The 15088-nt window shown below is 47.6% G+C and overlaps 1 protein-coding gene across 4 annotated transcripts in view; it reads right to left on the bottom strand.

The window, feature by feature from the left end:
* Positions 1-14529, bottom strand: part of DEUP1 (deuterosome assembly protein 1) — a 28223-nt gene extending 13694 nt beyond the window's left edge. For 2 of the 4 annotated variants that reach the window (XR_011853015.1, XM_072134114.1), the window contains exons 1-8: positions 14416-14529; positions 12109-12280; positions 11681-11776; positions 9514-9648; positions 4419-4532; positions 3399-3647; positions 2424-2554; positions 1662-1755 (exon numbers count right to left, since the gene is read on the bottom strand). Coding sequence is in view for 3 of the 4 variants with exons in the window: in XM_072134114.1 (XP_071990215.1) it covers positions 1662-1755; positions 2424-2554; positions 3399-3647; positions 4419-4532; positions 9514-9648; positions 11681-11776; positions 12109-12280; positions 14416-14477 (1053 nt within the window). In the remaining variant the exon portion in view is untranslated. Of the gene's footprint in view, positions 1-1661; positions 1756-2423; positions 2555-3398; positions 3648-4418; positions 4533-9513; positions 9649-11680; positions 11777-12108; positions 12281-12738; positions 12837-14415 lie in introns of those variants that run through there. The other 2 variants (XM_072134116.1, XM_072134115.1) reach the window with 2 other exon arrangements.
* Between the last annotated feature and the right edge of the window lie 559 nt (positions 14530-15088).

Below are 15088 nucleotides of genomic sequence, written 5' to 3'. Positions count from 1 at the left end.
AGCATGTGCCCCATTACATCAGTGTCCATACTATGTGCACCCATCATATAAGGAGCTATAACATGTGCCCCATTACATCAGTGTCCATACTATGTGCACCCATCACATAATGAGCCAATGCATGTGCACCCATCATATAATGAGCTATAGCACGTGCCCCATTACATCAGTGTCCATACTATGTGCACCCATCATATAATGAGCTATAGCATGTGCCCCATTACTTCAGTGTCCATACTATGTGCACCCATCATATAATGAGCTATAGCATGTGCCCCATTACATCAGTGTCCATACTATGTGCACCCATCACATAATGAGCTATAGTATGTGCCCCCATCATATAATGAGCTATAGCATGTGCACCCATCATATAATGAGCTATAGTATGTGCCCCGTTACATCAGGGTCCATAGTCTTTTCCCTCATTACTTTATGGTATATAGTATGTGCACCTTTTATATAATGGTATATAGTATGTGTCCCCTACTACATCGGGGTCCACAGCTAGTCTCCAGCTGAATGTATGACCTGTTTGCACAAAGGTTATCCCAAACCACTAGGGGTGCTGACCAGTTTTCGTCTCCCACGTCTATGTCTTCGGACTAGCACCATGACAAGTCTATGCTCCTGTCTGCAGACACCTCAGATCTTGCCCACATGTTCATTAGTTTGTCAGAGTACAGGCGGCCGCGACACGTCACTAACTACAAACAGTCACAGACAGACAGACGTTGTGTCCCGACAAACACGATACCCGGACTCCTCGGATATCGGTAGTTACACAATGAGCAGTCAGTGTTACATCACAAAGCTGCACATCCATCTGTCACCACATGATACATCACATGACGGACCCTCGGGCACTATGAAGCCTTTAGGTCTCACAAGCTAAAAGACCCCAAGGCTCTTTCCCTCCATAAATTATAGTATACAAGGATGAACTCACCAGTGAAACCTATCCACAAAGTGTTACATTTCTATTTTTACTTGGACATGAATGTATGATGTAAATGACTAAGCAGGATTATACCAGATTTTTAGGTCTGTCACATTGTCCCTGGATGATGATAACCCAACTCCCTGCTCCACTATTGATCCTCTGCCGCTGTTGTGTGCGGCTCAGGCCGGGGTGGCGCAATTTGATGACATCATCAAGCTTGCTGGGCTTCAGAGCCGCACAGAGCAGTGACAGAAGAGGTTGCGCTATAAAATAGGGGCTATATTTTGTGGGGGTGCTTGGAAAAGGGGGCAACTGAAAGGGAGGGGCATTCTTAGTTGGTGATCCACAGATGGATATTATACAGTGCATGGGGCGGGGACGCACAGGAAAGGAAATATATATGTAGAGAAATATGCCTCTCATAGACAGCAGTGCAGTCTGTGGCCCCTCTTAGGGAAATGCAGTTCATTCAAGTGAATGGGGCTGATGTTTTTTGTAGTCAATATTTAGCATAACAGGTCCCCTTTAAAGGTAAAGTAGAAATCCTTTAAAATAATGATGTCTTTGTCATTTATGAGCCAAAGCCTTGATATTCTAGAGTTTCTACTTCTGACTACAGTCGTCTCTGCAAATATCAAGCTTTCAGCAACTGAATCCTGATAAACATTTAGACACAAGCGGCGCAGACGTGAGGAGAGGCCCCCGTCCCGTACGTTACCTGATCCTGTTTAGTAGGAGACAGCTTTAGCCTCTTTTGATGGATCTCTCTGTTTGGTGTCCGCTCCTTCGTCAACATATCTGACTCTTGAGAGCTGAAAGATGGGAAATTAAAGGTGCTTTCCAATTAAAGGTAAACAACCAAAGGTAAAAAACAAAAACAAACAAAAACTCCATTAGAGTATATAGACTTCCTTGTGGGCGGTCTACACTGTGCGACCGCCCCCGAGGAGCTAGAAAGTATATGGCTAACTTTAGAAATAAAGGTATATCCTGTCCCTGCCTCCTCCACCTTTGTTCATTGCTTTGAAAGGGGGCGTGGTTTCACTTGGAAAAGGGTGTGGCCTTCTCACAAGTAGGTTTGGCCAGTTTTAACTGGAAATTGTACTGAAAGTTAAGAAAAATTGCCTCAAATTTTTGCCAAAAAGTTGACAAAACAAAAGTTGACATCTGTTTAAGCGGCCTTGTAAAAGGGGGTGTGGTCCAAATTCACAATTGTGCAAATGATCCAAAAAAATGCATCTAATGTATTTTTCTGGTGTTCACTAAGCTAGACTAAACTGGAAAGTGGAAGGTTGGGCTGGACAGTCTGTCAGTTTTATCAGAAGTAAACCCCATAGTGCCTATGTGTATTATAGGGATCACAACCTCACTTCAGAGCCCCTCGGTGGCAGCGCTCTGTGGGGTGGGGGCTTAGCTTGCGTTCTTTCTCTAAAAGGGGCCCACAAGTTTTTAGTTGTCCTGTATCTAAAATGTATGTTACCTGATGTTGTTTTCTTGAGTTTTCCACAAAATTAATTTCTGCAGCTGCCTCTGATCCAGCTCGGCCGCCCTTGAGAGGTCCTCACGTGCCTGTAGTGCTATGGTAGCTTCGGAGAGCCGGTCCTCCATACTCTGCGTGTGATACAGAGGAGATTCATTTTATATCTTATCCTACTCCTTGCCTCCCCCAGGGGGATAATATGCTACTTGTTTGTTTTGTTTAAAATGGAGACCCCCCACCGACGTATTAATTCTGTTCCCTCCTAATATATGAGGCAGCAGGCTGAGCACCCTCCCCCCCCCCTCCACTACTCCATCCATTCTCTATAGCAGCCCCACTAGATTGTCAAGTGGGCGGTCTTGTGGAAGAGAGGTCGCCTAACAGCAGAAATCCTATTCAAGCTTATTGGGGCCAGTGGTTTTTGGGAACATTAAAGGGGTTGGCCACTTTGAGTATAAAGTACATATCAAGAAAGTTAAGCAAAAAAGTGAAGCCTCCTGCCCGTTACCTCATCAGCCAGACATTCCTGACCATAAAATGGCCGCAGATGGAGGGTCATGTGATCTCTATCTGTCCATGAGCAGTTGCCCTGCCAGGACCGTAATCTTATATTCATGAGTACTCTCGTAAGGTCCTGGTAGGGCGATTGCTCATGTACAGTTAGAGATCACATCACCCTTCATCTGTCCATTTTATTGTCAGGAAGTAAAAGACAGGAGGCTTCACTTTACATACCAAGAAAGTGGGGCAGAACTATTAATAGATGTATATTGGTAAATTACATAATATCCCCCCCCCCCCCCCCACACACACATTACAAAAAAATTAGGTAAAAGTGACCAACCTCTTTACCTACTAATGACCTATTTATATGTAATAAGGGCTCCAGCGGGGGGCTAATATGATGAGGGCGTCTGATTGGAGCTGACAGGCCCATTGTCGGTGGCGTTGTGCTGCCTTCCATCATGCCATTACCTGGCATCGCTCCTGACAATCCCGCAGTTGCTGCAGGAGGCGCTGATTCTCGTCTTTCAGCGAGTTCCTACTCAACGTGATTTCTTTTACAGTAGACTTGAGATTTTCGATGATGACCCCGCCGCTCCTGATTGTCTCCTGAGAAGTGTCAAGCTGGCGCCTCAATCTTCTGATTTCGCTCTGGTTATTGGTAATTGCCTGGTCCTGCAGCGGTGTCCTGCCTGCCAGCGGCTCCTCGCGGCTTTGTGACTGCAGAACACACATCACAATTACACACAGTATCCTTTATTGTGGGCGAAAAAAAAATAATGAGCCCCCGGGCACCAATTAGACAAATGAAACCCTCTAAAAAGATACGCGGCTCCGCTCAACGCACCAGAAATAATGACCGGAGTCGAAAAACCAGGAAAGGAGCTGGAAACCAGAAAAGTCATTGCAGAAAAATGAAAAAAGTCTCCTCCAGGTTCACAAATCTCATTTCATCCTGGACGCCGCCCAGACTAAACAAATGCAAAATCAAGTATCAAACCAATCAGATCGTCATATGTGCGAAATAATCATAAAAATGGAAGGATGGGAATTACCCGTAATTAAAACGGAGTTGTCTTGTATATCAGAGCCTCTCCTGCACCTTCACAATGTCACCCTCATTACCAGCATCATATGGAGATTGAGTTAGTACTACCTCCTTGTCTCTTCAAGTAAATATTGATGCACAAAATCGCTTTCTGTAAATGACAGACACAGATATCCCATATCTTCCTGTAAATAATACAGGCACAGATAGTACTGGCTTCCCATCTCTTCCTATAAATGTGCCTGTATTATTTAGATACAACGCTTCCTCAGAACAGACTTTTAAATGGGTACTCCAGCAGGGGCTATGACAATACACAGCACCACCAGCGATCAGTTGTTCTAAAGGACCACAGTGCCGTCCATTGTATAGTGGTAGTGCTGGGTACTGCAGCTCTGCCACACTCACTTGAATTGAATATATACGCGCTGGTGTTTGCGTACCTGGAGATATTGACATTTTTCGAGAAGATTCTTCCTCTGCTCATTTAGCTTCTTGATATTATTCTGATACAGTAATCTCTGGCTCTCCCACTCCTTGGCTTGGTCTTTATATTCCTGGGAAAGAAAAAAAGAAAAATCCAAATCATCGAACTTAACATTTTTATCCAACTTTGGTTGATTCCTCCCACTTGGGCTACATTCACACGTATATAAGGTGGGCAATAGGCGCACGATGTGATGCGGTGCAGCACTCATCACGTTACAGCACCGTGCATTGCAATGGAGAGGGGAGGGGTCAGCACTCCTCCTCTCCCTCGCAGTGAATGTATGTAACCCGGCGGGCATATGTTAGTGTGAATGTAGCCTTAAACACATTAATCCTGGAGCCTGCATAGGAAAAAAAACTTCTCGGTTCACGCTTGTTGTGTCTGCCTCCAGGACCCCTGACATTGACAGGCCCACCAATAGACCCCCTTGACTAACATCCTTTAGGCTCCTGGTGGGGAATCTGTATTATATCTGGGGGCTGGCTTAGTAACTATAGAGTATACGTACCCTACTTTGGCCCCCAGTGTTGCAAGTCCCTGCCTGATTGGCCACAGTGGACCCATGATTGTGCCAAATAGGGAGCCAGAATTATAGATTAGGGAGCGACCAAAGACAAATAATTGTTTATGGAAAGATTCTTCATTGAAGCAAGATTTTTGAAAAAAAAAAAAATTACAAAGATATCAAACTATTCAAATTTTTATCAACTTAAGCTCAATATTCACGGCCACCTTAACACAAAGGTGGGAGATGAAAGTAAAAAAATCCTCCTCCGGCATGTGAATCCTACAGGGGGGGGCACGATTTTACCCCGCATTTTCAACAGAGATGTCAACAGAGGTCATGCGAACAATAGGAGATTTTTGGGCCTACTGACTAGCCTTCAGACTACCAGTGTCACTCTTTAATATTCTATAGTTTTTTTCTTAAAAGGTAATGTAGGGGGCAGGTGAGAGAATATAAATGCAGGATCAGACTACACACGCTCAGTTTGTAGTCTGTTACTATGAAGACATACTGCTCGGCTTAGAAAAGGTCAAAAGGTCAACTTGGTACAGGCAGTCCCCAGGTTACTTACAGGATAGGTTCTATAGGTTTGTTCTTAAGTTGAATTTGTATGCAAGTCAGAACTGTATATTTTATAATTGTAGATCCAGACTAATTTTTTTGGTCTCTGTGACAATTGGATTTGAAAAATGTTGGATTGTCATAAGAGCCAGGATTATCAATAAAGCTTCATTACAGACACCTGTGATAACTGTTACAGCTGATCATTGTAGCCTAAGGCTAAAGTACAGTAAATTACCAAAATCCAGAGGTCCGTTTGTAACTAGGGGTCGTCTGTAAGTCGGGTGTTCTTAAGTAGGGGGCCGCCTGTATTTGTATCTTAAAATCTGTCCACCCACTAAAGTGCCTTTTATTATAGTTCATATACTGGTCAGCTCAAAATAGCTAAAGGGGCAGAAACCCTTTATTTTCAGCACAGAGGCCCCTCCCCCTAGAAAACAGAAGGTTTACGCCCACTTGACTACTAGCAAATTATTACTGTTTAGAAAGGGAAGACGGATTTTTAAAGAACCAACATCAGTTTGATCAGGCAGTCATCACGCAGTCAGAATTTTGTAACCCTAATATATTTGGTGTTCTCTTCAAGGGGAACCTGTTAGCAGGTTTTGCCCCACTAAACTACTAGTCTCCTCAGGTAGGGTAATGAAATGTGCTTTCTAGAATTTCCTCTTTTATGTGAAATCTTATCCAAAGTCAGGCAAATATGACTCTTTTCATCCTGTTTTCACATGAGACGAGTCATATTTAGTGGTTACAGGAGAAGTGTCACTACATAAGACTATCTTTTGTTATATAGCACCTAGAAACATTTTTATGTTATGTTAAACATATAAATCTCATCTTTCCGATCCAACTCGAGCTTATGGTTCTGTGAGCTACAGAACTGGACATACCGTCAAGTTAAATAATAAGCAGCAAGTGGATCTTTATCTGCATTTCCAACTATTTATCTTTAGCTGCCTGTATCTCCGGTTCGGCGTGTTTCTAGGTGCTATAGAACAGAAGATAGGGAAAGCTGAAGTGACATTCCCACTGCAACCACTAAACTTGACTCATCTCAGGTGATAATGGAATGAGAAGAGTCAAATTTGCCTGACTTTGGAGTCAATTTTTTTTTATAGGTAAACGGGCGAGATTTCCCATAAAACAGGGAATGCTAAATAGGACATTTCATACCCAACCACCAGAGGGGGCTGTTACTTTAATGGGGTAAAAACTGCTGACAGGTTCCCTTTAAGGGAAAGAGACATTGAAAAATACACTTTGCTCTTAGGTTTATTATTATCGTAAAGGCCAAGTCGTTGTTAAAGCAAATATTCTGCTTTGCCGCTTCCTCATAATATGAGGATGATTTATACGCCCCCCTCGCTAGTAATTACCTTGTAAATTAGTCGGCAGTGAACGCTCAGTAAATTGTTGTACTCAAAAATCACTATTTACCCAATGAATCAAAGCTATTAGCGCCAATAAACAGCGAACTTGTCGTAAACCGGCTCCCGCGGTGCAGGGGATTGATAGCTGTGTGTGTGTCGTAACCGGCTACTACCCACAAGATATTTCTTAATTACTGCACCGACACCCGGACCCTACAAACCCCATAAGATTTCATGGTCCGTCATCATTTAGCTGTCAGGATGTAGCGCTCCGGTGCGCAGGCCTCAGCAATAAAGAAGGACCCTAGAGGGGCCGCTAACAGCTTTACCCAGAGTCTCCAAGGACAAGGGAACATTTACTTGAGCCTCGAGGTCTGTATCAGTGGACTAAATAGAAAAGAGGGGGGGGGGGGGGGGGGCGCAACAATGGAAACTAGGTCATAGCTCTCTGTTCTGGGGGCTATCTTCACAAAAAGAAAAGTAATAATCCGCACCAGCCCAATGGCAGGCTGTACCCACACTATGAAGAAAGCCGGAAACTAAAGGGTCTGTACATTTTTTTAAAGCTTTGTGGAAGGTCCGTTTTGTGTACACAGCTCCTTGGAAGATCAATGTATATGTTGTTACAGATCACAAATTGTATTTAACGTAGTGAAATTTGATGGTTGTGTGTTACTCCACAGTTATATGACACAAAGGCACCCTCGCCAAGAGCGCCTGGTGAATGGGGGCTCCCTCGCCAAGCGGGCCTGGTGACGGGGGCTCCCTCGCCAAGCGGGCCTGGTGACGGGGGCTCCCTCGCCAAGCGGGCCTGGTGACGGGGGCTCCCTCGCCAAGCGGGCCTGGTGACGGGGGCTCCCTCGCCAAGCGGGCCTGGTGACGGGGGCTCCCTCGCCAAGCGGGCCTGGTGACGGGGGCTCCCTCGCCAAGCGGGCCTGGTGACGGGGGCTCCCTCGCCAAGCGGGCCTGGTGACGGGGGCTCCCTCGCCAAGCGGGCCTGGTGACGGGGGCTCCCTCGCCAAGCGGGCCTGGTGACGGGGGCTCCCTCGCCAAGCGGGCCTGGTGACGGGGGCTCCCTCGCCAAGCGGGCCTGGTGACGGGGGCTCCCTCGCCAAGCGGGCCTGGTGACGGGGGCTCCCTCGCCAAGCGGGCCTGGTGACGGGGGCTCCCTCGCCAAGCGGGCCTGGTGACGGGGGCTCCCTCGCCAAGCGGGCCTGGTGACGGGGGCTCCCTCGCCAAGCGGGCCTGGTGACGGGGGCTCCCTCGCCAAGCGGGCCTGGTGACGGGGGCTCCCTCGCCAAGCGGGCCTGGTGACGGGGGCTCCCTCGCCAAGCGGGCCTGGTGACGGGGGCTCCCTCGCCAAGCGGGCCTGGTGACGGGGGCTCCCTCGCCAAGCGGGCCTGGTGACGGGGGCTCCCTCGCCAAGCGGGCCTGGTGACGGGGGCTCCCTCGCCAAGCGGGCCTGGTGACGGGGGCTCCCTCGCCAAGCGGGCCTGGTGACGGGGGCTCCCTCGCCAAGCGGGCCTGGTGACGGGGGCTCCCTCGCCAAGCGGGCCTGGTGACGGGGGCTCCCTCGCCAAGGTAATCTGTGAGCTCTCCCTACAAGTGGGCTGGGTAATCAGGACTCACGGGCTGAAACTAAAAGTAGTTGTGGTAATTAGGACTCAGAAGCTCTCCGTACAAGTGTGTTTAGGAAGCGGAAATCACAGTATACCTTTCCGTTTGGTTTGGGTAAGGGGTGTAAGCCCTCTACAAGTGGGCAACATAATCAAGACTCACAGGCTCATTCTACACGTGGATGGATTAAGTTGGACTCACAGGCTCTCTCACAAGTGGGTGGAGAAAAGAAGACTTACAGACTCACAATTTAGAGCAGAAAACTCAGGCTCCCTCTAATATAAGTGGAAGGAGGAAGAAGAACTCGCAGGGCACCTCCACAATGGAGTGTGGGGAAGCAGGACTCACAGGCTCTACTTACAAGTGTGTAAGAGCAGCAGGACTCACAGGCTCTACTTACAAGTGTGTAAGAGCAGCAGGACTCACAGGCTCTACTTACAAGTGTGTAAGAGCAGCAGGACTCACAGGCTCTACTTACAAGTGTGTAAGAGCAGCAGGACTCACAGGCTCTACTTACAAGTGTAAGTGAATGAAATAAAAGGATGTCTCTACAAGTGGGTAGGGAGAGCAGGACTCACAGGATCCCTCTTAAAAGTGCTGCGGGGGAGGAAGGACTCACATGCTCAGCCTTTAGAGACATATGACCGGAGTCAGCAATATAAATCAATTTTTCTTTATATCCAAATGTGAAAAGACATAAAACACCAGTACATCACCATATCTTCGGCAAACAGTGTCAATTGCCGAAGATATGGTGATGTACTGGTGTTTTATGTCTTTTCACATTTGGATATAAAGAAAAATTGATTTATATTGCTGACTCCGGTCATATGTCTCTAAATGCTTGGTTAATGGGTTATGAGAGCCCTCATTTGTAGACCGGTGTACACACTAGGAGTCACACGCTACAGAGCTTTTTTGTTTTTTGGTTGATGACCTCACATGCTCAGCCCACATTATCAGAGTGTGATATACACAGATAAACTCACCTCCAGCTTCTGGGACAACCAGCGGAGCTCAGACTGACTCTTGTCATGGTCCGGAGAGGAGTCGATGCTTTCCCTCTTGTGGTTTTTCATGTGATAATAATGGAGTTTATCATAACTTTTCTTCAATTTACAAAGCTGAGGAAAGATGGAAAACTTATTAGACAATATTTTTATATTTAATATATTAAAAAAATCCTAAAATAGGTCCCATCTGATCATATGTCCAACCTGTTTTCTTCTTTTATCTACTGTAGATGTCAGTCATTGTGTAAGGAGGCGGAGCTAGACAGCAAAGGGCGTAACAAAATAAAGAAAACGGGTGCACTAGCCACTAAGGACACACCCTCAGTGCATTAGCGTACTTCTATACAATGATTATATACACAACGTACCTAATTTTAACACAAAAAAAAAAACAAAAAACAGGAAAACCTATTGACTCAAGTATAAGCCGAGGGTGGAAAATGCATTGGTCACAGCCGCCAGTATATAGCCAGCAAGCCACCCCTCTGTCCCCCCAAATAAACCCTTCAAGCCCGCTGCCCCCAGTGTACAGCCAGCCTGCTGCTTCCCGCCCCAGTGTACAGGCAGCCTGCTGCTTCCCGCCCCAGTGTACAGCCAGCCTGCTGCTTCCCGCCCCAGTGTACAGCCAGCCTGCTGCTTCCCGCCCCAGTGTACAGCCAGCCTGCTGCTTCCCGCCCCAGTGTATAGGCAGCCTGCTGCTTCCCGCCCCAGTGTATAGGCAGCCTGCTGCTTCCCGCCCCAGTGTATAGGCAGCCTGCTGCTTCCCGCCCCAGTGTATAGGCAGCCTGCTGCTTCCCGCCCCAGTGTATAGGCAGCCTGCTGCTTCCCGCCCCAGTGTACAGCCAGCCTGCTGCTTCCCGCCCCAGTGTATAGGCAGCCTGCTGCTTCCCGCCCCAGTGTATAGGCAGCCTGCTGCTTCCCGCCCCAGTGTATAGGCAGCCTGCTGCTTCCCGCCCCAGTGTATAGGCAGCCTGCTGCTTCCCGCCCCAGTGTATAGGCAGCCTGCTGCTTCCCGCCCCAGTGTATAGGCAGCCTGCTGCTTCCCGCCCCAGTGTACAGCCAGCCTGCTGCTTCCCGCCCCAGTGTACAGCCAGCCTGCTGCTTCCCGCCCCAGTGTATAGGCAGCCTGCTGCTTCCCGCCCCAGTGTATAGGCAGCCTCCTGCTTCCCGCCCCAGTGTATAGCCAGCCTGCTGCTTCCCGCCCCAGTGTACAGCCAGCCTGCTGCTTCCCGCCCCCCCATTATCCATTTTTAACATTAGACTCTTGCTGAATGAAACACAAAGCATCCTGTTGTCAGTCTAAGAGAGATTTTATCAATTTTACAGCCAGCACATATTAAAGACTATATACAGACCATATGGAAATGATTTCTAACTAAAAGTTTAGTGATGTGTAAAATTCCTTAGATTTAAAATAAAGGAGAGTGAGTGGCTATACCAGACACAGCCACTATACAATTTTATGGTGCTGTATGAGGTGTACAGTATATAATTTGTTGGATGCTTCACTATTTTGGATTATGTTAGCACAGCACCATCTTGTGGTAAGTGATGTAAATGCATTTCTATATTACACCAATTCTGAGCTGACATGAAAATGATTTTATAGAAGTTCCTTCTGTGGAGAGTTTCTCCATTCTATGTAGACATATAGACATATGGTAGAGCAGTCAGAAAAAGCTGCACTCTGAGTGATCCGGAGTTATGTCCTGTATTACACTCCATTGCTACACTCACTATTCTGCTGCTGGTGCAGTCACTGTGTACATACATGACATTAGTTATCCTGTACTGATCCTGAGTTACATCCTGTATTATACTCCAGAGCTGCACTCACTATTCTTCTGCTGGTGCAGTCACTGTGTACATACATGACATTACTTATCCTGTACTGATCCTGAGTTACATCCTGTATTATACTCCAGAGCTGCACTCACTAATCTGCTGCTGGTGCAGTCACTGTGTACATACATGACATTACTTATCCTGTACTGATCCTGAGTTACATCCTCTATTATACTTCAGAGCTGCACTCACTATTCTGCTGCTGGTGCAGTAACATAACAAGGTATATAACAATGTATAGTACATGCAGTTTCCAGGTTCAGCACTATATAAATGCACTTGTAAAAGAATCACTTACCTGACTTTTTAGCGCTTCAAGCTGGGTCTCATAGTTCTGCACAACGTCGCTTTGAGTCTTTTCTGCTTCCTCTAGCTTCCTGGAGAGGACCTCGATCTAAGACAAGGAATAATAATAATAGTTTTTTATTTATATAGCGCCTACAGATTACGTAGCGCTGCACAAAGATGGGGCTCATAATTTAAACAACCTACCAGTATTTTTTGTAGTGTGGGAGGAAACCAGAGGACCCGGAGGAAACCCATGCAAACACGGAGAGAACATACAAACTCTTGGCAGATGTTGACCTGGGTGGAATTTTAACAAAGGACCCCAGCGCCGCAAGGCAGAAGTGCTACTCACTCAGCCACCGTGCCGCCCTAAGGAATGATAGTCTATTCTATTTGACCAATCATGTCGTCACATCCGTTGACCCCTTCTGTTGTTACCTCACAGTTCTTTTGCTCCACTGCCCCTCTGGTTCGGTTCAGTTCCTGCTCCTGAGCTTCCAGTCTCTGCTCCAGCACCAGGACCTGCTTCTCCCACTCCACCTTCTTGCTGTTCACCATGATGTCGATCTGGTGCATCAGGTCCTCCAGCTCGTTCTCACAGGAGGAGTCACTAGGAGACAAGTCTAAAGTTTCAGCCTTTGTTCCATTGCTGATGCTCCCTGTCCCCCTTCCCTACTGTCCTAACACATGGCAGCTGTCAGGGACAAAATACTAAACAGAGCTGAGAGTTTGTTACAGTGGTTTACAGTGTAGGAAACCCAGACAGACACTGGGCCACATTTATCAGAACTAGTGGAGTCTCTACTATGTGCAGTTGCCTGTGCAGTGTGCAGGGGGCGCCAGATTCATCAAAACTGGCCTTCACGATTCTGGGGCCCCCTGTGCTGCTCGGAAGTGGGCACCATTTTTTTTTTTGGTGCACTGTGTGGTGCAAACTATAACTAAGCAGTAACACATTTTTTTCTGTCTTGTTGGACAAGGAGCAGCCACGAATAAACGTGGTCCATTATATCCAACATTCATGACTGAGGGAAGCACAAAGCGTTAGTGCACCCCCATGACACGCACCCCATGGTCTGGTACTTGTGGGGGGCCGCCAGCTGCTCCGTCATGTCCGATTTTTACAGGAAGTTCTCACCTAATGAAGGACAGAGAGAAGAATAAATCCACAGTAATCAGCAACATCGTACACAACACTGCGTATATACCGCCTCATACACTGCTCATCACCGCGTCTATATACAGCCTCATACACTGCTCATCACCGCGTCTATATACAGCCTCATACACTGCTCATCACCGCGTCTATATACCGCCTCACACACTGCTCATCACCGCGTCTATATACAGCCTCACACACTGCTCATCACCGCGTCTATATACAGCCTCACACACTGCTCATCACCGCGTCTATATACAGCCTCACACACTGCTCATCACCGCGTCTATATACAGCCTCACACACTGCTCATCACCGCGTCTATATACAGCCTCACACACTGCTCATCACCGCGTCTATATACAGCCTCACACACTGCTCATCACCGCATCTATATACCGCCTCACACACTGCTCATCACCGCGTCTATATACCGCCTCACACACTGCTCATCACCGCGTCTATATACCGCCTCACACACTGCTCATCACCGCGTCTATATACAGCCTCACACACTGCTCATCACCGCGTCTATATACCGCCTCACACACTGCTCATCACCGCGTCTATATACCGCCTCACACACTGCTCATCATCGCCTCATACACTGCTCATCACCGCGTCTATATGCCGCCTCATACACTGCTCATCACCGCGTCTATATGCCGCCTCATTCACTTGCTCATCACCGCGTCTATATACCGCCTCATACACTGCTCATCACCGCGTCTATATACCGCCTCATACACTGCTCATCACCGCGTCTATATACCGCCTCATACACTGCTCATCACGCGTCTATATACCACCTCATACACTGCTCATCACCGCGTCTATATACAGCCTCATACACTGCTCATCACCGCGTCTATATACAGCCTCATACACTGCTCATCACCGCGTCTATATACCGCCTCATACACTGCTCATCACCGCGTCTATATGCCGCCTCATACACTGCTCATCACCACCCCCACTATACTAAAGGAGAGGATCCCCCACTATACCAAAGGAGAGGATCCCCCCACTATACCAAAGGAGAGGATCCCCCACTATACCAAAGGAGAGGATCCCCCACTATACCAAAGGAGAGGATCCCCCACTATACCAAAGGAGAGGATCCCCCACTATACCAAAGGAGAGGATCCCCCACTATACCAAAGGAGAGGATCCCCCACTATACCAAAGGAGAGGATCCCCCACTATACCAAAGGAGAGGATCCCCCACTATACCAAAGGAGAGGAACCCCACCGATAAAGGCTCACGCCACACCCCCACCTCTACTCAAGGGGAAGAGGGCAGCCCCCCCCCCCCCTCCCCCCAACTACTCCAGAGGGCAAGGACAAGGCCCCCACAACTCCAAAAGGAAGACTGAAGTCCCCACTACAACCAAGACTGAGGGCCCCCCACTACTCCAGAGGGAAAGACTGAGGGCCCCCCATTACTCCACAGTATGCTGTATGGTGACCCCAATGTTAAAGAAGCCAATTAAAGTGATCCCCATGGACATATACGGAGAATCACATATACCGTGTACATCTCCACTGACATCGGGAACTACAAATCCCAGCGTCCCCTGTCATACCTCGCTGTCAGTACCGGCCGCTCTCCCCCGGGACTGGGCTCTGCGCTCACATTACTCTTCATTCTCCCCGCCAAAGCAGCCGCCTGCACCAAGCCACGCCCTCCAAGACACTAAACACGCCCCTTGCATAAAAGAATACACAACCTAACCCCTCCCCTATACGCCCAGGCCAATCAACACACGCGTGCGGCGGTTAGCCACGCCCCCTTCTGAACTCGACAGTTTGAAAGCCATGTGGACGACGCTGTATGTTGTCTTGGCAACGCTATACTGAGACGGAAGGAGATGGGGCTCAAAATACATACCTTCGCGAAATACCAAAAAAGTGTGATGTTACCTTTTTATTTAGTTATTCTCTGTTTTCACGGCCTCACTATATTACATGGAGATTCAGAAGTGAGAGAAAATATCTGGATTTTGGTTCCTTTGAGCATCTGCATAATTTCTTTTTCATGTGTTAATTATAATAAATATCTCAAATACTTATGTCATTTTAATTAAAAAGAATGAAACAAATGCATTGTGGTGTCTATAATCTGGTGCCATTTTGTTTTACAGATGATGGGGCTTATTTACTAAGGTCCCACGGCCGCATTTCGATCTCGGGCGCACAATCTTTGTGAATCGCGGCAGCTGTGCGGAATAGTCGGACAATGCACATTGGGGATCGCGT

Source organism: Engystomops pustulosus, chromosome 2 (genome assembly GCF_040894005.1).
Source record: "Engystomops pustulosus chromosome 2, aEngPut4.maternal, whole genome shotgun sequence".
NCBI classification, from domain to species: domain Eukaryota; kingdom Metazoa; phylum Chordata; class Amphibia; order Anura; family Leptodactylidae; genus Engystomops; species Engystomops pustulosus.
Note: the sequence above shows the minus strand (reverse complement) of the source record. Positions and strands in the feature narration are given on the sequence as shown.